At 37.2% G+C, this 22173-nt stretch overlaps 1 protein-coding gene across 1 annotated transcript in view; it reads left to right on the forward strand.

The window, feature by feature from the left end:
• Nucleotides 1-22173, forward strand: part of LOC121369675 (E3 ubiquitin-protein ligase rnf213-alpha-like) — a 73517-nt gene that overhangs the window by 49774 nt on the left and 1570 nt on the right. The window contains exons 12-14 of the mRNA XM_041494726.1: nucleotides 3950-4048; nucleotides 17432-17551; nucleotides 21667-21820. Coding sequence (XP_041350660.1) covers nucleotides 3950-4048; nucleotides 17432-17551; nucleotides 21667-21820 — 373 coding nt within the window. The remainder of the gene's footprint in view (nucleotides 1-3949; nucleotides 4049-17431; nucleotides 17552-21666; nucleotides 21821-22173) is intronic.

A 22173-nucleotide genomic window follows, 5' to 3' on the forward strand; every position in this document is an offset into this window, starting at 1 on the left:
AATATAAGCATAAATGCATGTTTATGATACATATATTATAATAACTAAGCAGGCCTTAATCTAGAATTGAAGAAAAAGTAAAAGTGGCTTTTCCCTTTCCAGGAGAAGGATGAGGAGTTTGATAAAAATAGTCAAATTGAATATAGGTACTTTTTATCATGTTATGCTTTCATTTGGAAAGATTCTGAATTATACACTTTGTTTGATTTGTAATATTATGTTATTAAATACTACTACTACCAGTATTAAAATTTAATATTTCAATTAAAAACATGATAGTATTAAGTAACTGATGATTAATTGTTAAAATGAAAGTAATAATTAATATTTTCTGTCATTACTAAAATTACTAAAAGGCAAAAGTTATTGTGACACACAAAAGACAAAGATAATTGATGATAATGTTTTACTGCTGTGTATGAAATGTTATAAGATGGAAAGAGAAATGTCCATGAAAAGGGCGCACCTGCCATATGCAAATGAGCCACATCACTAGAGGGGGTCCAGAGCGAAATTTACACAGTCAGTAGCAAGTGTGTCCACCTTGAGCATTAATACAGACCTGGCACCGTCATCTCATTGAGGCCACTAAACACTCCAAAGGGATGGTATGGGCTGTGAGGGTTGCTGGCTGGAACCTGTTTCGCAGATGCATGGTTCAGATCCATGTGTCTTGGTGAGGGGTTGTCATGGGTGGTGGGCCACTACGGGGACAGTCCCTGACCTGGTTGTTTTGTTGATATCATTGCCATAAATGCCATATGGTGTTTCTGTGGATGTTGAATTGACGTGTGACGTCACGCTGCAAGGTCCCAGATTCAAGCATCCCTATGACTCGCCATCTGTCATTTTCACTGAGGCGTGGCATGACGACATTGCGTCAAACAGTTCATTAGTTCAGTTTTTCTGGACTTCTGAAGGCTGCACAGAGTGGCAATGATTTGCACTGAATATCTGGCCTTTTATGGTGAACACTGGACAGCATTTCTCCTGAATATTCCATGTTTCTTGCACAAAGCATACAATCGTTGCAACAACTGCTTGGTTGCATTTCTTTGAGCTGTTTCATGCACATTTTTTCTGGTTTACATCTATAAATCCATTCACAAATTTATTACTCCAAACAATCCATGTCACAATAACTTTTGCCTTCGAGTATAAATCTGGTCGAGAAATGATTAACATACAAAAGGTTAATTGCAAATGGCACGACATGCATGCTTTGATTTATAGTCTCAAGTAAAAGTAAAACAACAAATTTACAAGTTTTTAAGCAAGCTTTGACATTAAACAAGTTTGTATTTTGACATCTGTTGTGTGATTTTGTTTTTAAAATTGGATTAGGTCCAAAATATTACAGTGACTTGACATCTCACTACTTCTAACAACTGGGCAACTTAAGCTGACTTTTAATGAAAAATTAGTGCCATTTTCCCAGCTTGATTAGTACGTATTAACAATTGTGTTACTTAACATTCCTGCTGTATTTGACAAAAATGTGTCTCATGATTATTTCATTTTAACTGCAGATGTATTAGGTCCAAAATATTACGGTGACTTCTAACAACTTGGCAACTTTTGATGAAAAAAGAGTGCCATTTTCCCAGCTAAATTAGTATTAACAATTATGTTACTTAACATTCCTGCTGTATTTGACAAAAATGTGTCTCATGATTATTTCATTTTAACTGCAGATGTATTTTGTAAACGTTAAAATTTTTTTTAGAACACAAAACAAATGTCATCAGTTACTATTAGGCTTACAGAAGTTCGGTGCTGTGTTATGCTAAATCATGTATCATCTCTTATTGAAATGTTACTTATAACATCAATAGTGTAGTAAAAAGTTCCAAAACAATCATGGTACATGTAGTAAGTTTTTGTTGAAGATCATGTATGATTAGAATTCCACTTATTTTGTGACACATTTTGTTTATATTTTATGTTGCATTAAAAAATTTGCAGATTTTATTTCGTACATGCATGGTTTAACTGTTAAGTTGGGTCTACTTAATGTTTGGTTTAAAAGTTCCTCTAATTGCCTTAAACTCTTAAATATTTTGATGAATGACTTCTTATTTGGCATGATAAGGCAAAAAACCCAAACAAGTCGGTCTCTGGTCAAACCAAAGTTCCAGAATTGATTAGGTGATGCGACTTTAAAAAAACAACAAAAAACCCATATATTTAAGCATAGATTGCACAGAAAAGATGGGTATATTTAGTTTTTGTACATCCTCCTCATCTGCCTTAGTCCATCCTCAGTGGCCATGGTGCCCCCTCCTTTGCCTTGATACCTTAAATATTTTACTAAACAGTAGCATGGGATGTTCTGTACAACCCACAGGTTACTCCTACAAAAATCAACGTCATACCACACAAGGGTCAAAATTATGTGCACGCTGACCAGAGACCAGAAATTTATTTTTCTGGCCTAAGTGATAGTTTTTTTAAATGTACATCATAAATGTGATGCCAGAAAAGCACAAGGAAATTTAGAATTTGCTATACTTTTCGTATAAATTATGCTTCCAAGTGACTTTCAACTACTAGCTTTTCACAGACTCGTAAATATGACACTACGGTTAAAGTTATTCAGTGTGTTTTGTCAAATACCATGCAAAGTGAATTTCAATATTTTTGTGGACATGGCAAGTATTGCTTTTGGTTTGATAATAAAAATTAGGGCACGAAGGCAAATTGGCATCAATGTAAACTTTTTCTTTAAAAGAGAAGCACGAAGGCAACTTACTTTCTATCAAGTTTCTCAGACAAAAATTATTTCACCGTATGGCATTGGACTCTAACCTATGCAATTTGTTGAATATGTATTAAAAGGAATCATGAAGTGATAATAAAAGTACCTAACATTATTTGTAATATGGTGATAATAAATACACAGTATAATCTCTTATATCTTATTATACATTGTTTATTTATGTTTGCATACCGATCTAAATGTCATGGTTTATAATCATTTACATTATATGATTATAAACCATGCCACGACATTTAGATATTTTTAATAAAACAGCTGTGTCAGACAATATTTACAAATGGTGATCACGTTTCTGTTGCTGCTCACTTGATACAGAAATGAACACATCCTTTCTGTATGAATCAACTTGAAATAACTCAGCAGATCAGTGGAATAACACCGAGCATAAATTAGACTTCATGTGTTTTGACCACAAATGCTTCACTTGATTCTGATGTGCTGAAAAGATTTATTATTGGTTAATTTGTTTGAGGATGAGAACAGTAATAATGTTTAAGTCACAATGAATATATTTATAAATGTTGTTTTTTATGACCAATTTAGCATGTTTTATTTAGATCCAAATATAAATGAACTTCACTTCGTATGTCAAAAAGCAAGGCGACCTTAACTGCTACATTTTATGTAATCACTAAATAATAAAATATAATTTCTTCTTTTTTGTTTTTAATTATTATGTTTTTAAATACTAGCAATGAGTTTGGTGTAGCACAAAAAATACATGGAATGTATGGGAAAGGCATGGCGGCAAACCAGGTAAGGCACCACAGCATTTTTCTTGCTGTCAATGCCGTAAGATGTTTGGGGCATAAGTAAGGAGAGCAACGATGACAATTGCTGTTAGTTAGTGCCATGGTGAAATTTGAACCCTAGGGACACTATCCTAAAAACAACATGGTGCATGTAAAATTGTTTTTTTATGTTAACATTTTAAAATCTATATATAGTGAAAATAAGTGTGAGTGGTACCAGTTATTTTTCTAAGTTTATTAATTTACAACCAAAAGTGATAGTCAAGACATTTAATTCAGTAAAATTCTTATTTGAATTTTACAAAATGTATTGATATATAAGAATTAAAAAAAAAAAAGATAAATTATAATTGTCATACATTAATAAATTGTAAAAAAGGAAAAACAATCCTTAAATAATATCTTGGTTTCATTACAGATTTGGAATGAAATGATCTGTTTGAAAATTCAAGCAAACGACATGAAACAGCACTGGCAAAAGACTCTATTGGAAGCATTTGAAAAGGAAATATCATCAGTATGTACAAACAGGATATTTTATGCTTATAATTACTGGGGTTGTACCCATCAAGTTAAACTGGCAATCAAATTTAGTAGTGGGTCATTTGTTATATAAAGTCATGTGTAATATTCATTTTAGCTGTAATATTATGTTCTTATGAGTACTAAATAGTCTTATTCAACTTACCATACTAGCACAACAACAATGCTATACAACCTGAGTCATCTCCTCCACTGCAGAATTGTCTTCCCATGCCAGATGTATATCCATATCTGCGCATGGACAGACCATCGTTCTCAATTCTGCAGTCCTCCATTGCGGACATACTTGTTACAAGCTCTGACAAACTTTTATTTTTTTCGTTTTTTGTACTATGTGAAACGTTTTTGTTAAAGTGTACTTTTGTTTGTATTTTCCATTAGCCCTTACCAAGACATATGTTGTTTTGGGGATTATTGAGGTTTAGCATTTTGCATAATGTCTGACACGGCCTCATTGGGCTCAACCGCGAGGTTAACTGTGTGTGCCGAAGCTGGCTGTGGCAAGCAGCTTCCCCGATTTGACTCCCACTTACTGTGTCGGTCCTGTAGGACCTGTTCTTTTAACCAACAGTGCGAGGTCTGCGCGACATGGTCATCATCCACTTGGATGAAATTTTGTTGCCAGGTCCGGGAGGCGGATTGGAAGAGGAATGTTTGGAAATGTAAAGGAGAGAGGATCGAGGAGGCAACCTCAGGGGTTGTCCTCCAATCGGAGGTGCTGCCGGCTTCCAAGAAGTCTGGGGGCACTGTTCGTGTGAGGAAGGGTGGTAGGCATAAGAACGCTTCCTCTTCACACCGCCATTTTAGGCACTGCTTTGCCTACTTTGTCGGACCGAGGTAGAGGTTCACTATGGTACTCTTCACAGAGGTGGCAGGAGCCTTTGGTTCCTTTGCACTCTTGGGGTAGGCCCGGCCCGGAGGTTTTCAGGAAAGTTTGTTTGAAAACTTTCTCTTGTGGCTCCAAGCTACACCGCAGGTGGGACTTGTGTCTCTGCCTTCAACTCCAGCCATGTCAGCTGTTCTGCTCCCGCCAGGTTTACCAGCTCGGTCGGTGCCTGTTTCCACCCATAATCGTTTTGAGGGTGATGCAGGGACGGAGATTTGTTCCCACCCCTTCCCTTCAGGGTCAGACGCAGTCATCGGTGCTGCCAGTTTTGAGGGAGGTTTCTGGGAGGAAGATTTGCCTTCCTGTTCCGGTTTCTGCAATTCGTAAGTAACAAAGTCCGACTTGTATGCACTGATGCTTTTCCAGAGGAGATGGCAGTTCCCACTTTACAGGGTGTTTCTTTTGGGAATCGATCGCTGGGAGTGGAGGCTCCGCGGCTGGAGCTTTTTTTTGCGCTTGGCCAGGAGGCACACAACTCCTTACTGGAAATTGATACTTTGATAGCTGGCACCAATCGTATCATGGGAGCAGTGGTGGAGGAGTTTCCGGTGGCTTTGGTCATTGGAAAGCTCTTACCTGGTACGAAGCTGGTGGCCCCCTCTTTGTACCAGATGTTGGGTCATCTTTCCTGACCCATGTAGCAGTTGTTTCTGCTCGGGTTAAGACGGACTGTCATCTGGCGCCATTTGTACATGTCGCCATCAGAGACCTAGAGATGATGGAGAAGTTATCAAAACTTCTCTTTCAGGTGAATATCCATCTAGGTACCTTCCTTTTTGGGTTGGATACGGCTGTGGAGAGTCTTTCCCCGAGGGGGTTCATAATCCTAAGGTTTTTGCCCCTAATTGGCAATCTGGGACGGCGCCACCCCCTGTCAAACAGAATCGTGCTCGTCTGAAGGCAGCACATTTTCGGGCTACCGCTAAGGGCATGGCACCTAAGAGTGGTAAGCTGCCGGGGTGAGGGTGTTGCGATGACTGGCAACTGTTAACAGTGGTGCTGTTAGCAGACGTTCCCGTGGACGGCAGGTTACATCATTTTCTGCCACAATGGTGTCTCCTGTCAGATCTGGACCCATGGGTTCTGTCAGTTGTCAAGGAGGGTTATCAGATCCCCTTTTCTTCGGCTCCCCCTCTCACTTCTTCTCCCCAGATGCCTCTGATGCCGTCGTTCGACAGGCGGGTTCTGGTGGAAACGATGATTAGGGTGCCATCCACCAAGTGGATTTGGTCTTCCGGGGGTTTTACTCCCATTTGTTCTTTGCCCAAAAGAAAAATGGCAAGTGGAGATCGATTCTCAACCTCAAGCCATTGAATGCATTCGTGGTCATTCCTTCTATAAAGATGGAGATGATGCAGTCGGTCCGGGGTTTACTCCAGGTTGGGAAGTGGGCAGCGTCAATCGACCTGAAGGACGCCTACCTGCATGTTCTGATTCATCGGGACTTTTGGAAGTTCCTGCACTTCCTATTCGACGGCAAAGCTGACAAGTTTTTGTTTGACCGATGGATTCACGCCTCCACAATTTCATGGTGCTGGCTCAGCGTCATTTCGGTGCGCACGCTGCACAGGTTGTTGAGACATCTCGAGTCATTGCCCACATTGAATGTGCGGTTCCGACGATTCAAGAGACCTTTCCAGTGGCATCCAGACCTGTCAACCCTCCCGGATTCAGCGGGAGTCTCCCGGTATTTGATCAAATCTCCTTCGCCTGTGCAGGAGGACAATTTCTCCTTTTAAATGACATTTTTGTAAGCATAAAAAAAAATCGATCCTCTTTTGTCAAAATAACATAAGGGAAGTAACTCTGCCTTTTTTTTCTCATTCGGAAAATGTCGACTACTTTCGGTTTCTGAAAATGTAACAAGCCGAATTGTCCCGACTGTTTAACCTTTGCCGAAGTGAGAATTGTGGGATAGCCTATTTATATTGTTCAAAAAGCACATGGAGTTTATAAAATGATGTGTTATTATAATGTTTGTTGTCATCGTAATGACTACGAAGCGTGTTACCGCTAATTCAACAGGCTGTGTATTGACATTCAGTGTTGCCATATATAAAACTATCCAATTTAGTTCTAATAACACCTCTGAATTGTAAAATGTCTTCCCACTGGATTACATAATGCAACTATAACGAATCTGAACTGCCAGACTGCCGAGTTGACAGCGATACACACGATCGTGACGATGCATGTTAAAATCACATGTCACAGCAAGACAACGAAAAGACCAATTAACTGTATAAACAAACTTGTGTCAGTTAATTTTGTGTGTTTGTGCAGTAAAATGTTGGTTATAAGGGTACACTTCAAGAAATTGTTTTTGTACAATTAAAAAATGTTGTGTTTGACATTGACATAAAGTTACTCACTGAAAAGGGTATAACTCTGGTATATTTCACACGATGTCCGTAATGAGTTTTTACTTATGATTAATGAAAATACAATGTTTATTGCATCATTATAATGATTTTAAATAAGTACCACGCCACCGTTCCTCATTATAGTAAAAATTGAATATTAATTTATACAATTTATATAAACTTGTCTTTGGTAGCCTACTTAGGTACACTAACCACAAATGATAATGTAACGCAACCTGTAAGGCTTAAGTTTAATACCGTAAATGTACTAATTAATTTTTTAATTTCTTGTTCATGTTCTTAACATTTTGGGATAACATATTTTTTTTTTTTTTTAAATATGTATTAAATCATAATAATATTTAAACTTTAAAAAAACAATTTTTTTTTTTAAATTATTATTATTTTTTTTTTTTATTATTATTTTTTTTAATGCCAAGATCTAAGGTTAACAAGTATATATGACATTATATAGTATTCATATAACTTATTGTAATACTGTTTTTTTTAAATCTTGCGATTTTGGGTTAAATTGTGTGAATTTAAAAAATCTCCTGCTTTTTGACAAAATCTCCTGCTTTTTCAACACACACTTCCTGCTTTCTCTTGACTAAAGGTTGACAGGTCTGGTGGCATCTCTTATGTGTGTGGGCACTGTTGGGATACTTGATTCCAGTGGGGGCTTGGTTCGTGCAGACGATCCGAGAGTGTCTGGTCGACAAGTGTTTGTTCCAGGTCATTCCCTTACACCCTCTCTGGAGTTGGTCCAGTTCATCGATGCTTCCCTGGAGGGCATCTTGGGGATCAACATCTGTCAGGTGTGTGGAATGTCTCCAAAAGGAGCCTCCATATCAATCTGTTGAGATGGAAGCCATTCATCGAGCTTGCCTCCAGTTTCAGAGCTTTCTTCGACATCATCATATTTTGTTGAGGTGCGACAACACGGCAGTTATCGCATACCTCAATCATTGGGGTGACACCAAGTCTGAGTCACTGAGTCGCAGGGCCTTGGAGATCCGGGAATTATGCGATCAGTGGGGGATTCCCTCTTCAGTCAATGTCTTGGCGGACGCCTTGAGTTGTCGTTTACCTGTCCAAATAGAGTAGATGTTGCACAAGGAGGTTAAGGGCAGGATTCTGCTGTTGTGGATATGTTAGCCACCAGGCTGAACCATCAGTTACCGGTGTTTGTATCACCGGTTCCCGATACTCTGGCTCTGGAGTACGATGCGTTAAGCATGGACTGGACGGGGTTGGATCTGTATGCCTTCCCGTCCCCAGTCTTACTCAGCAAGGTTCTAGCCACGGTCAGAATGCAACTGTGGTTTCTTCAGCTTCTGTCAGCAGGAGCCAGTGCGTTTGCCACCTTTTCGGCATCTGCTCAGCCAGTGGCTGCAGCAGCCGGTGTGGCACCCAAAGCCGGAGGTCTTCCGGCTTCACACATGGAGGTTGTCAAGTTTTCCCTGCTAAACTTGTCTCTTCTTCGAAGTGCCGGTCAACTAAGCAAGTTTACCAATGCCACTGGAGTGCTTGGGTTCATTGGGCAGGTAAACAGGATTTCGATCCCTTATCACCAACTGTCAATGACTTAGCTGAATATTTTCTGGCCTTGGTCCGACAGTCAGTTCAAACAGTCAAAAGTCATCGATCTTCCATCTCAGGCAGTGTAGTCGGAAGGACTTTTCTACGAATCTGGTCTTGCACGATTTACTCAAATATTTGCAATCCACGGTTGAGAGGCCTTCCAAAATGGGACGTCTTCTGGTTCTTCATGCGATCAAGTGTCCGCCTTATGAGCCATTGCGGTTTGCCACTCTTTGACTCTTGACTCTTGCAGTTTGTCGCCGTATTAGTGAGATTCATGCTTTTTTGCATGATTTGGTCCATTATAATACTGATGGGTCGGTTACGTTACGGACTGATCCCATCTTTGTGGCTAAGAACCAGGCACCAGGGGAGGAGTTTCCTCTGGCAGTCATTCACAGTTTGTCTCGTACGTTGCCTTCTGATAATTCCGACCAACTTCTTAGTCCGGTCAGGGCGTTAAAGTATTATCTGCATCGTACTAAACTTCTTCATGGTGGGAAGAAGAGACTGTTTATTTCTTACACTAGAGGATATTACTAAGAATGCTTTGTCTTGATGGATTGCTGCAACCATCAAGTTGGCATATGAGACGGCAGGAGATCATGTTCTGCGGAACTTCTCGGTTCGGCCTCATGAGATTCGTGTGATCGCGGCTTCCCTGAATTTTCCAAGTTGCTTAATGCAGGAGTGTGGAAGGGTCGACATATGTTCGACCGCTTCTATTTTCGTGAATTGGCAGTTGGTTCCGATGGTACCAGATGTATCCAGTCAGTGATTGCTAGTCAGCAGGTTGTTTCCGTACGACGAGCCACAAGACAAGGGAGACCTCTATTCTGGTAGGCAGCTCATACAGGCCGTGTCGGGAGATGGTTGAGCCACCTTTTCAGGAAAGGGGGTGGTTACTATCTAGGGCAGTCTAGTGCTTTTCCTTTCCCTTGTGAGATGGATTTGCTTCACGCAGGGGTGAAAGATGTTTTGTCAATTTGGGTATTGATAATTTTTAATGGCTTAGACTTTTATACCTCGTATGTCTCGGTTGTCGTACATATTTTTATTACTTGAGATGATTCACGTTGGTCAAATGGGTAAGTCCTCGTTCTTTCTTACCTACCTCCCATTAATGTTGAATTCTAGTGCCTTAACGGTATTAAATCACATTCATTATAGCATGGTTGTTGTGCTAGTACGGTAAGTTGAATAAGTCTATTAGAATTTTTGTTTCTAATTTTCATTATTATTCATACTTACCTAGTACTAGCACAACAACTATGCTCTACAACCTGAGTCATCTCCTCCACTGCAGAATTGTCTTCCCTTGCCAGATGTATATCCATACCCGTGCATGGGCAGACCATCATCCTCGATTCAAAGTCCGTAATGACCGAATCCAGGGAAGACCTCTTAGGGACGGGTGGGAGGTACCGTTGATAATATCATGTTGATTTGGCAAAATGTATCGCAATCTATTTTCATCTGTCATCGTACATCATCCATTGTTATTGTGCATAAACTTTTCACAATTTTTACTTCTTTTCAAAAACTACTTGACCAATCCCAACCAAATTGTACTGAAGCTTCCTTGGCACATGAAAAAACTAATTTGTGATTTTGGGTAATATTTTCCCTCAGTGGCGGGGACCAAAGGGGAAAAATTAAACCAGTTTTAAAACTCTTATCTACTTCCTTAAATGTTATAACCATACAGTTTTCTTATATGCATGCTCAATAGATCGTTTATCTAATTTGTGAATATCATTAATGTTTTGTCTCAAATTTGTAAATCTAGGACTAAACCACAGTTCTTATTTCTGTTAACAGTTCAACAAATATATACTGACATTCAAAAGAAACTATACCAAGACTGTGAGAGAGACTACTGAAGAAAAAACAAAACATGCCACATGTTCAAAAGATATATATATATATATATATTTTGATGAGAGTGCTGTTTTGGCAAAATTTCATTTCATAAAAGCCAAATCTTTTCGAGTAACAATGACTCAAATACACACAGGGGTCAAACTGAGATGATTTGTAATGTGACTGTCAAAACACTTGTCCAGTAAAAACATTATGTCTTGTCTCTGAAAAATGACTAAACATTGAATTAAAGGTGAGTATGCCCACCTCATGCATCAATGCACGCCTCAACATGTCTCCGCATTGATGAAGTCAAGTGCCAGAAGACATCACTCCATGTCCTGACGGTTGACTGGTGGTACTTCTGATTTGCCTATCAAGATGATTCCACAAATGTTGGGGTTTTTTGGGGGTTTTTTTTTTTTTGGGGGGGGGGGGGGGGTTGTCATGTCAGGAGAACAAAAGGAACATTTTGTTTTCAAAATTTTGATTAGCGACAGTCGCTAACAATATGAAAAATAAGTCATTTTAAAAACAATCAGCCTAGAGAGCTGTGCTATTTAATTAATCCCCTACCGGTCCAACCGGAGGGGACTGTTTCATCTCTGTCCATCCGAAAAATTGTTGGGCCCGGTAGGAGACATGTATTGCTTTAGCAGTATTCTCAAAATGCTTGTTTTCTTCAATTTTGTTATGATAGTTTAAGAATTATCCAATTAAAAATCTATGAGACATATTTTGAGATTTATATTAAAAAAAACCAATAATCCCAAAATAAAAAAATCATGGCAGCTGTTCAGTGTTTACATACTAATTTCTGTTATTTGGGAATAGGGTTGTCTGAAAGTCTGTGTACATTTGATCTGATTCAGCTTGAAGACAAGTAATATAAAATCTTAATTACCCAGTGTTATGCATGAACAATTTTGGTCCCAAATCCAACATTATTTACAAAGTATAGAACTACATGTATGTATATGTTATCTTATAGTTCCAAGTTTCAGCACTATCAGATAAAAACACTACAAGAAGATATACTTTAAACTTTTGAATGTTAAATATTTATTTGTCTTTAAAATTTTAAACTTTAGGAGAAGAAAACTTAGAAAACTTTAAATATTACATTTTTATTTGTGTTTAATTTAATATAAAATTTTAAAAATTTCCAATTTCCAAAATATCTCTATTAATTTATGAAGATTGCCCCTAAGAACCATTATACTTAATTTCAGAACTATCTAATCAAATCTTTAGAAGTAGATAGACTTTAACATTTTCAATGTTAAATTTCGATTTAAAATTTTAAAATTTAATTTAAAAAATCACAAATTCAAAATTTCTAAAATATCTTTTTATTACTTTGTGAAGACAGTCCAAGAGAAACATAGTACCATGTTTCAGAACTATCCAATCAAAGGCCTATTATATTTAGTTAATACGTTGAGGTTTTGTGACGAGATTGTTACCATTTTTATTTATTTATGATTATTATTATTATTTTTTGCTACCTGTTGACACATAACAATTGCTACCCCCACCCCTCATTTGGAAATTATTACCAACTCTTATTTTTGTTACTTTCCCTTAAAACCATAAATGATTAATTAAGTTTAGTTGCATATACTTCAGCAGTACAGGGATATCTATTCCCAGATCTGTTTAACATATTCTTGGTTGTTAAGAACGACCTTCAAAATTTAATAATGTCAAAAATATGGATTCCGAAATTAAATGATACATTTTAGAATTGTGTCGCAATCTCTAAATTTTGCACAGCAGTTCACAACGTGATACTGAACAAAATGTTCCTAGGAACATGCTGGTCATGGTAAAACAGGAATCTTCATGTTGTCAACCTTGCAGTATGGAATCTAGCATTATCATGCTGGAAGAGTACATACCGTGTGGCTGCTATTGGAGAAGTGGCAACAGAACGTGCCTCAAAATTTCATCTCGATACCTCTGTGCATTACGGTTGCCTTGAATGATAACAAAGCTTTCAAGTCCCCACATGTTCCTCTCCAGACCATGACAACACCTCCATACGCTTGAACTTCCTGGACACAGTTTGGTGCTGCACGTTCACCTTGATGTCTGTAAACACGCTGTCGACCATCAGCCCTAAAGAGCCAAAACCTGCTCTCATCAGAGAATAAAACACGTCCCCAGTCCCACACTTGCCAACGGTGAAACCTCCTGACCCATCTCAATCTGTCACGTTGATGTTGTTGAGTTAATGTCACTCCATGGTAGGATCGATGTGCTTGGATACCATGTTCCCTCAATCGCTTTGATATTGCCTGTCGACTGATGAGATATCCGAGTGCTGTCAATGCTGATGTTGTTACAGGGAGAAAGCAGTTTCTGAGATGAAGAACTTGCAAGTGACGGTCTTCAATAGGTGTTGTCACACGTGGTCTTCCACTTTTAGTTGTCTGCCGTAAATGTTCAGTCTGGTTATAGTTGTACGGGTACAACCAAATGTTCTTGCAATGTGGTCATGCATGGCTCCCAGCTGGGCCAAATCAATGGCCCTCTCTCTATCAGCTGCTTACAAATGAGGCATTTCTTGTGTGTGATTTTGATTGCTGCAATACTAATGTGCAGTATACAAGCAGATTTTTATACCAGTTTAGCACATGCATTTCGTTGTACAGGTGCAAGCATTGTTTTAGCAAAATGCACTTTTTTACTGAAAATTAAAACTTTCACCAGCTTTAAGTGATCAGATACATTTTGTTGTATTTAATCACCATTTTAGTTTCATTATCCATATTATAAAGGAATTAAAATGATTTATTCATGGTATAGCAGTGTTCGAGATTAACGGTATCCCAATATCCTGGGGATACCAGAATTTAATTTTGGATACCAGACTTCAAGAACCCAGTATCCCACTGGGATGCCATATAATACTAAATTCTCAGGTGGGATACCAGATTTTGAAATGTTAGTATCCATTTGGGATACTGGCCAAGAAATTTAATCTCGAACACTGTATAGTTTCTTTTGGGCATCAGTATGGTTTGAAGTACACATGTTTCATTTTGCTTTGTCTTTAAAATGCTCCATCTTCCCTATTGATGTAATTTTCTACATGACATAAATGCCAAACACTGCCAATGTATGACTGGTATTACTGCTAGTTGGAGACGTAAATTTACGATGTTAACAGTGCTTGACCCATCCCAGGGGGCCTGAGGGTAAGGACCCAACAATGGACAAAACTAAGCCATTTTAAATAAATAAATTTACATTAAATTCATTTCGACATAACATCATCCTATTGGTCCAGATGTAGTAATGGGAGTTTGCTCATTTCTCAATGAACGTAAAAACATTATGTCATCAAGAAACATCATATCTGATGACATCATTTTATATAGGCAAGTTGTCTTATTGAGCATTATTGTTTATGGACCAAAATAATTCAAAATAATGTATGAAGTTTTAGTGTTATTATTAGCAAGTATGTTTCGAATTTAATTATCAGTATTTTCTGTTATTTCTTTAATGTTCAATTGGGTATGAACAAAAAACATCATCCACAAACTTCACCAATTCACAGTTTGCGGACGATTTTTTTGTTCATATTCCCTGATGAACATAAAAGAAATAACAGACGATCTTTAATTAATTTTCTTCTTTTCAGAAAGAAATGCTAAGCTGTGTCACATGGCTTAACATCCTTCCCACTTCCCCCGATAAGTGGAAAATTATCCAGTTTTAAAAATCTTCTTCTCTTCTCCCAGAAATGCTATAACTGAATAGCCATCATATGTATGTAAAGGTCAGGTCCAAGTCATACATGGTTTTAACATGCACATTCAGAGCAAGCTTTTGTAACGGGAAAGGATGGGGGGAAACCGACCATTGTGAGGTAACATTCTCTATTTACTCAAGTGAAAGATTTATTATATGGTGTTTGCCTATTAATTTGTAATATTTGCAATATTTCCAGTATCACAAAGGAATGCAGTATTTACTGCACACTGTGATACTGTACACTATGCCAGACTTTGTTCAAAATAAATGATACAAGTGAAGTGTTTTGTAGTATGATTGGATTTTCTGGATTTTTTCATAAAGGAAACCGAGAGTGTGCAAAGTCTGCATATTCACAAGTTAAATTCCAGTTTTTACCGGCATGTTTTGCCTCATTGCATATTTATTTATTTTATTTTCAGCAATTAATTGCAGTGTGTGTGTGTGTGTGTGTGTGTGTGTGTGTGTGTGCATGCGCATGTCAATGGAACAAAAACGGAATTTGTTTAATACTGAAATGGAAAAAAACAGAATTTGTAAAATTCTGAAACGGAAAAGGGAAAAATCTAAAACGGTAAAATCAGTGCATCTAGTGTAGTTTTCATTTGCTGGTTTGATTGTGTATGAAGAACAAAATCTTAAGTCTTGTATATATATATATATATTTTTTGTTTTTTTTTACCCACTAATTTAATGTGACTTTCAAGATATGCCCACATCTGGACTTATTCATAACTGTTTCTATACGCCCATTTATGATGGGTTGTATTATGGTATGGCATTGTCCATCTGTACGTAACTGCATACATCCATCCATCCATGCGTCTGTCCATACATCCGTTAACTTTTTCTTGTCCGGACCATATCCTGTATACAGAGCCACCAAACCTCACATGTAGGAACAACTTGGGATTATGGTGTGTCGCATACTATTACTAGGTCACTTTGACCTACTTTTCATTGTCTACTGCACATAACAGTAAATCCTTGTCTGGACCATATCTTGAATACAGATGCATACAGGACAATCAAACCTCATATTTTGAAACAACTTGGGATGATGATGTGTCACATATAATTACTAGGTCACTGTGATACAAAAAAATCAAATAATTTGTCTATATTTACATAATTAGAATTGAATCATACCCGTAACATATTCATTAATATTTATGATTTTCCATCTAACTCATGACGGGCGTATCATGTACCTCACCGGTACTCTTGTTTCCATCAGGTTTGCAAACTGCGTGTTGGCATTTTTAGTTTTGTTTTTGTAAATAAAATGTGTACAGTGTCAGTAGCAATTATATGTGGTAAATATGGTTCGCGTACCTAATTTGAGACATTTCGGTTGTGCATTGAGAGTTTCTGACTGATGTATGTTTTCATAATCAGGATAACTTGTAAAATGTTGGCATTTCCAAAACTATAACTTCACACAAAAATCAAAACTATAATTTTTGTTATGTTTGATTATTTTTCACTGCAAAATTTCAAGTTCATTTCCAGAACAACATAATTAAAGGTAGTTTTTCCAATAACATTCGAGGCCAGCTAGAATCTTATTTGTTGAGGGGCACTGACGACAAGAGAGAATAAAGGTCATGGCAATACATTGCTGTTGGTAGAGATGAAATTAAGAGGACTTTACGGCAAACATATGATGGCAATTGTTGTAGTGCCCTCATGTAATTCAAATCTGTCATTGAAAGTACCTGCACTTCCTATTTCATAATGATTTCTTCCATTCAGTTTGACCACCAGTCTACAGGTGGTGAAAGCTTGGTAGGGTTCTGGATGCACAATTATTTGGATGACTAGTTACTCTTGGCGTCAACTCCTCTAATGCATCAACTGGATCTCCATAAATTTGAAAAAGTGAGAATGTTTGCTATCTCAGGAATGATTTTCAATGTATGGCTGGTAAAAAATGTCTGCTCAGTTTGAACTGTCAATTTAGAGATTATAAACTTTCAACTTATTCTGATCAACCTAGATCCATGCATTCACAGATGGTTCAGCAGATAATGCTATTTAGAATTGTGGAAGTGGAACATACTCCAGATAGCTCCTCAGCCTCCCTGTCCTTTCCATTTAGAGAGCTGAGCTCAAACTGCAGAGCAGAACTGCATGCCTTGGCTGGGATAACATAGCCTTGATACAGGAAGGCAAAAAACAAAATGCAGTATTTCTAATAAACTCTTTGTATGCCCTCCAGTCACTTTTATCAGGACCCTGAGAATGTATGATAATTACACTACAAGAAAAAATGAACACATAATGAAAATTACCAGGTGATACAGGAGTGAATCCCAGCACATGTTTGTGTTGTAGGTATCGAAAAGGTTGACCAAATTGCTAAAGCAGACAGAGGCCTTCAACAACACAACATTTCTATATCATACAGTGAACATTTAAATCTCATTGGAAGACAAAGAATGACAGATAATACAACCCTGACCAAGACAGTATTAAACATCTTAGACAGAAAATAACAAATATCAATATTATATTTTTGCACTGGATATAGCAACTATAAAAATAAGAATAGATTTCGCAGAGACTGTCAAATTTGAATGTGGCACTGAAGAATAAACACTAGTTCACATTCTACAGATTTGCCTGATGAAAGTTTGGATTGTAAATGCACACACCCTTACACACAACACTCTGGGGACCTATACAATCTCTGGAATGGATAAAAAGATTCATTTGGGATCATGGTTTGTTAATATGATTCAAGAGACCTTTTGGTTTGATGTATTTTTATTTTGTTCAAAATTATAATAATTCTAATATTATGTGTTTGTGTGTACATATGCTTGTTCTTACATATCTATTATTGTGTATTTGTGTCTGGTTAGGAACTGAACATTTGTGTTATTGTTTTCAGCTTGACACATGGATTTGTGTTAAAATCCTTGAACTTGGCATAGATTCTGATTCCTTGTTTCATAACTTGAAAGAAAGTCTAACATCAGCAGCATTTCATGCGTTTCAGAAAGAAATGATGGTAGGTACATGCAAGTATCATTAACATTTTGACTTGCCTGTGAGGTTTTTTAATTATCCATAGATATCAAATTGAGAAAAACAATGTCTTTTTCAAACAATTATAACTTCATGTAGACATCACTGGCTTATATGAACCTAGCTCAAGTGCCGTCTATCCCTGTTATGAAAATAGATTTGGAGTGTGCTTAGTGTTAAAACACAATTTCAAAATCGCAGTGATCAGAATGTTGTTAAATACTGTCTATAAAATACACACAGTTTCTTAAATCTGATGCCACAGCCTTTAGTCTGATTATTTTGGAGTTCACTTATAGCATTAAACATATATATATATATATATATCTTTCCAACTGGTACAGATGTTGCAAGAATAAACCTGACACCCCTTTCAGAAAAACTGAGTCAGTCGATAGGGGTATTTCATTTCATTTCAACTTACTTTCTGCTTATATTCAATTACGGTTCAAGCATCCTGTCCTGGGCACACAGCTCAGCTATCTGGGCTGTCAGTCCAGGACAATGGGTTAGTTGTTAGTTGGTTAGTGATTAGTGGTTAGTTAAAGAGAAGAGGGTGTAGTGACCGTACACCCACCCATTGAGTCCTTAAGAACTTGCTCTGATTTGAAGCCGATACCGGGCTGTGAAACCTGTATCTACCAGCCTGTAGTCTGATAGCTTAACCACTGCACCATCGAGGCCGGTTAGGGGTGTCAGGTTTCGTTTTGTAACATATATATGCTAGTCACTAACATGCAAGTTTAATACAGACCTGTCAACCTTTAGTCAAGAGAAAGCGGTAGATGTGTGTTGAAAAAGCAGGAGATTTTGTCAAAAAGCAGATTTTTTAAATGTACATGATTTAACAAACATGAATTTATAAGAAAGTTATAACAAAAAAATACAGTTACATCAAACATTTTGTAAAAGAACCATTAAAAAATTCCATACTGATTCACAAAGTCTAGGAATAATATTTGTCGAGCATTGTTTCGTGGCACCAAAGCTGCATAGCTAAAACAAATTTACACATCGACGAATCATCATTTTCCGTGACAATCCCTGCATCAACTTCAGATACAACAGGGCCATGGACAGTTAACACCTCTTTAACAATGCTGTCGTCTGATATGGGAGCGTAGGTGGTAAAGCACTCTGCTGTCGTCAGCACATGCATATTTCTCTGAAGTCACACTGTTGGTTAATAGGTATGATAGGTATGATAATGGAACGTTGTTGCCCATGTCATACCCGAATCTCTTGACTCAGTTGCCATAAGAGAGTCAGCATAGCTGAAACAATGGTGTCACTAAATAAACACTGAGATTACTGCCTACATTGTCAATTAACAACTAGTTAACCTATCAAGACAAATTAATCCTACTTTTACCAGTCCACAATTCTCAAAGCCACTAGTCAAATGACTAGTTGCATTTCCTTTTAATGTTGGTAAGACCATTTTAGTATCTTGTTCAGTGGTTTAGATAATTATATTTGTTCATCTTACAAATCATGTGTTTCCAGTCAAATGTTGGTAACTCTTTTGATGGTTGGTTACATGCTCACAATACCGGTATGGCATTAATTTCAGATCGTACAATTCATATCTGCCTTTTTAAATATTTAATTTATTTTAACACAATTAAAATACTTTGTTTTAACCCTTATCCTGCCGTTGACGTGTATACACGTCAAGCGTCATCACAATGACGTCACTTTGCATTGTTTTCATTTAAAAATCGTTTTCTAAATTAATTGTTGACATTTTTGTCAAAAACAAAGTAAGAAAATATCATTAAATAGTCTTAGAATGACATATGCAAATATTTACTAAATTGTTGTTGTACATCTTATGTTTTTTTTTTAAACAAAAAATACCCGGCAAATGGCGCGTGCTATTGTTTGTTATGGTTTCTTGTTTTTTGGTAGCGGTTTCTTTTATCTCTACAAAGTTGTCATAATATACTATTATATATGAACTACATTATGACAGTTGCATTAAAATAGAACAAGTATCACTTTTAATGCCTAAAAAAAGGTACAAACACAATCAACTAGTTGTAATCCGACGGCATAAACAGTCATCGAAAAGCGCCATTTCCCTATTTTATTTATAAACAACAGGTCATCTGACAGCACATTTCCCGCCATACAATTTGACAGCAGTAGTATACATGGTTTGCATGTGCTGCTAACTGTTTTCATTAATAATTACAACGTGGTTACTTATACTACAGCAGACGATATTCTAACTAGCTACATGTACATGTATGTTTGCTTGAACAGTTACGTCGACTATATGATCGAATACGTACATGTGCTCGGTGTTCGTTGTTGTTTTGTTGTGTGTTGTTTTTCTGCCAGTTTTTCCTTTTTCCTTTTCAACATGACATATTACATTCACATTGGTATTAATCACTACTGAGTGGATATATATTTGTTTTCATTTTTTAAAAATGAATTACAAACGATAGGTTACGAATATCTTCTGAACTAGTCTGGGGAATACCTTGACCTACATTATTTTCAATAACCAATCACAAAACATTCTCGTTGCGTGTCACACATAATTATGTGGCGCCACCGGTTTTTTGTTTTATTATTGAAATAGATTAAAGCATGTACTATACTGTACCAGTCGCGGATCGAACGATTGTGTGGGTGGGGGGTGGGGGGAGGCGCCGTACATGGCTTTTTATGAATAAGTTAGCGTATACAAGCAGTGAATGTTTTGTAATTATGTTTGTATGGTGGATGACAATTTAAAAAAAATCAGGCATGTGTGCTGGGATTTTAGGTAGGGGCGAAGTTTATAGGAGATATGTATTGAATTTGGTTTTGGTTTTTTAATCTGCTCGAGCAGGGACCGGAAAGGGGGTGGGGGGTGGGGGGAAGGCGACCCATTCCCTGCACACATCTGCAAATGTTATAGAGATAAATTAATCATCATGAGGTAAACTGTAGTTGTGTTGGATCTATTGTATTTTGATAAATTTATTAGTACCAAAATCTAAATTTCGGGCGAATACGACAGACATTCGGGCAAATTGAGCTGGCCTGAAACCTTTTCATCATGTACTAGTAGTTCCAACATTTCTCTCACAATACTAGTGTGTAGTGCTTCGTTTGAAACCCTATATTATATATAGCTGGTTGGCAGTAACGCTAAAACTAATAAATGTTGTTATTTAGTTGGTGGTATTTTCGTTTAATTTGGGCACAAATTAGCCTGCCTTTCTCCCTCTCCCACCGCTACAAAACAAAACGGGATCTCGTACGCTTATGATTAGTACATCATGCCTGTACGGTACCAATTGGTGTGGATGCATCGGGGGTACCCTCGCTGCGAGGTCCAATTTTTTTCCCCTTGCAACAGTTATCGACCGGGTTTTTTAGAACATCGACACGGTCCTTTTTTCGTGTTACGCAACACCCCAAAACAAATCGTGCGGTAACTATATGGACCTATATAAAATGTGAAAATTACAGTAGGATAATGGTTTGCAATAGATTCAGAGTAAGTAATCATGTTTTTTATTTTAAAAATATGGTGATATTTTGTGTAGGCCATGACCCGAAACATTGTTTTTGTCTCAAAAGTCGTTAAACAAATTATTTAATGCAAATAAAATGTTGTATTCAGGATGTAATAATCACAAATCATAAAACGATCCTATATTGTTGATAAAAAATATCAAAGAAAAATCGCAAAAACATCGAAGTTTAGTTGACCTATATTATCGACGCTTGACCCAGATACAATACTTCGCAGGACCAACTGCCAGTGATTTCTTCTTCTTTCACTCCCTCAATAAACATGTCAGAAGAAGTTGCACAAATATAAATTCATGATCCCGATAATAATGTTTTCAAGATTTAACCAAACATTATGGTATGAGATGGTAAAAAGTAGGTACGAAATGGCTATGGTAGGAAATGACTGTGGTACGAAATGACCAAAGCACTATGGTACGAAATGACTATGGTACGAAATGACCATAAAGTATGGTATGAAATGACTTTGGTACGAAATGACTAGTAACCAAAAGGATACATGGAATATTTTGAGGTAATGGTTTCAAAAATGCCGATTCAAAAATATTCTTTTTCCCCCAGGAAACCCCCAATAAGACAGTGCCAGAAACAAAAACATATGGAAGGATGATGTCCAAGATGTTTGAAAAGCAGTGGCCAACAAATGAAACTCAAGAGGAAATGTTGCATTTTGTTAGTACATTCAGGCCAATGAGACAGTATTTTGAACGCTTCTGTAAGTACAGATGGTTAATTTACATTTTAAAATTTACTAACTAATTTAAATACCTTTTTATTTTTTAGGAGTTGATGCGATGCGATAATATTTGAACATGCTCATATGCCACAAGGGTTTTGAGCATGTTCGCCCCAGCGTTCGGCCTCTGGAGGCCAGGGGCCCAACTCGGGGCAGAATTAGGAGTTGAGGTGTGTGTTTTTTCATGAACTGAGTGATATTTTGGTATATCAAAATAAGCCAGAAATTGGTGAACTTTAAAAATCGGTGGTACCCTTAATGAGGTCAAAGTTCTCTTTACATATATCTCGAAGACTACTAAGTTCAGATAGAAGTCTACATTTTGGAACACA

This window comes from Gigantopelta aegis, chromosome 4 (genome assembly GCF_016097555.1).
Source record: "Gigantopelta aegis isolate Gae_Host chromosome 4, Gae_host_genome, whole genome shotgun sequence".
Classification (NCBI taxonomy): Eukaryota; Metazoa; Mollusca; class Gastropoda; order Neomphalida; family Peltospiridae; genus Gigantopelta; species Gigantopelta aegis.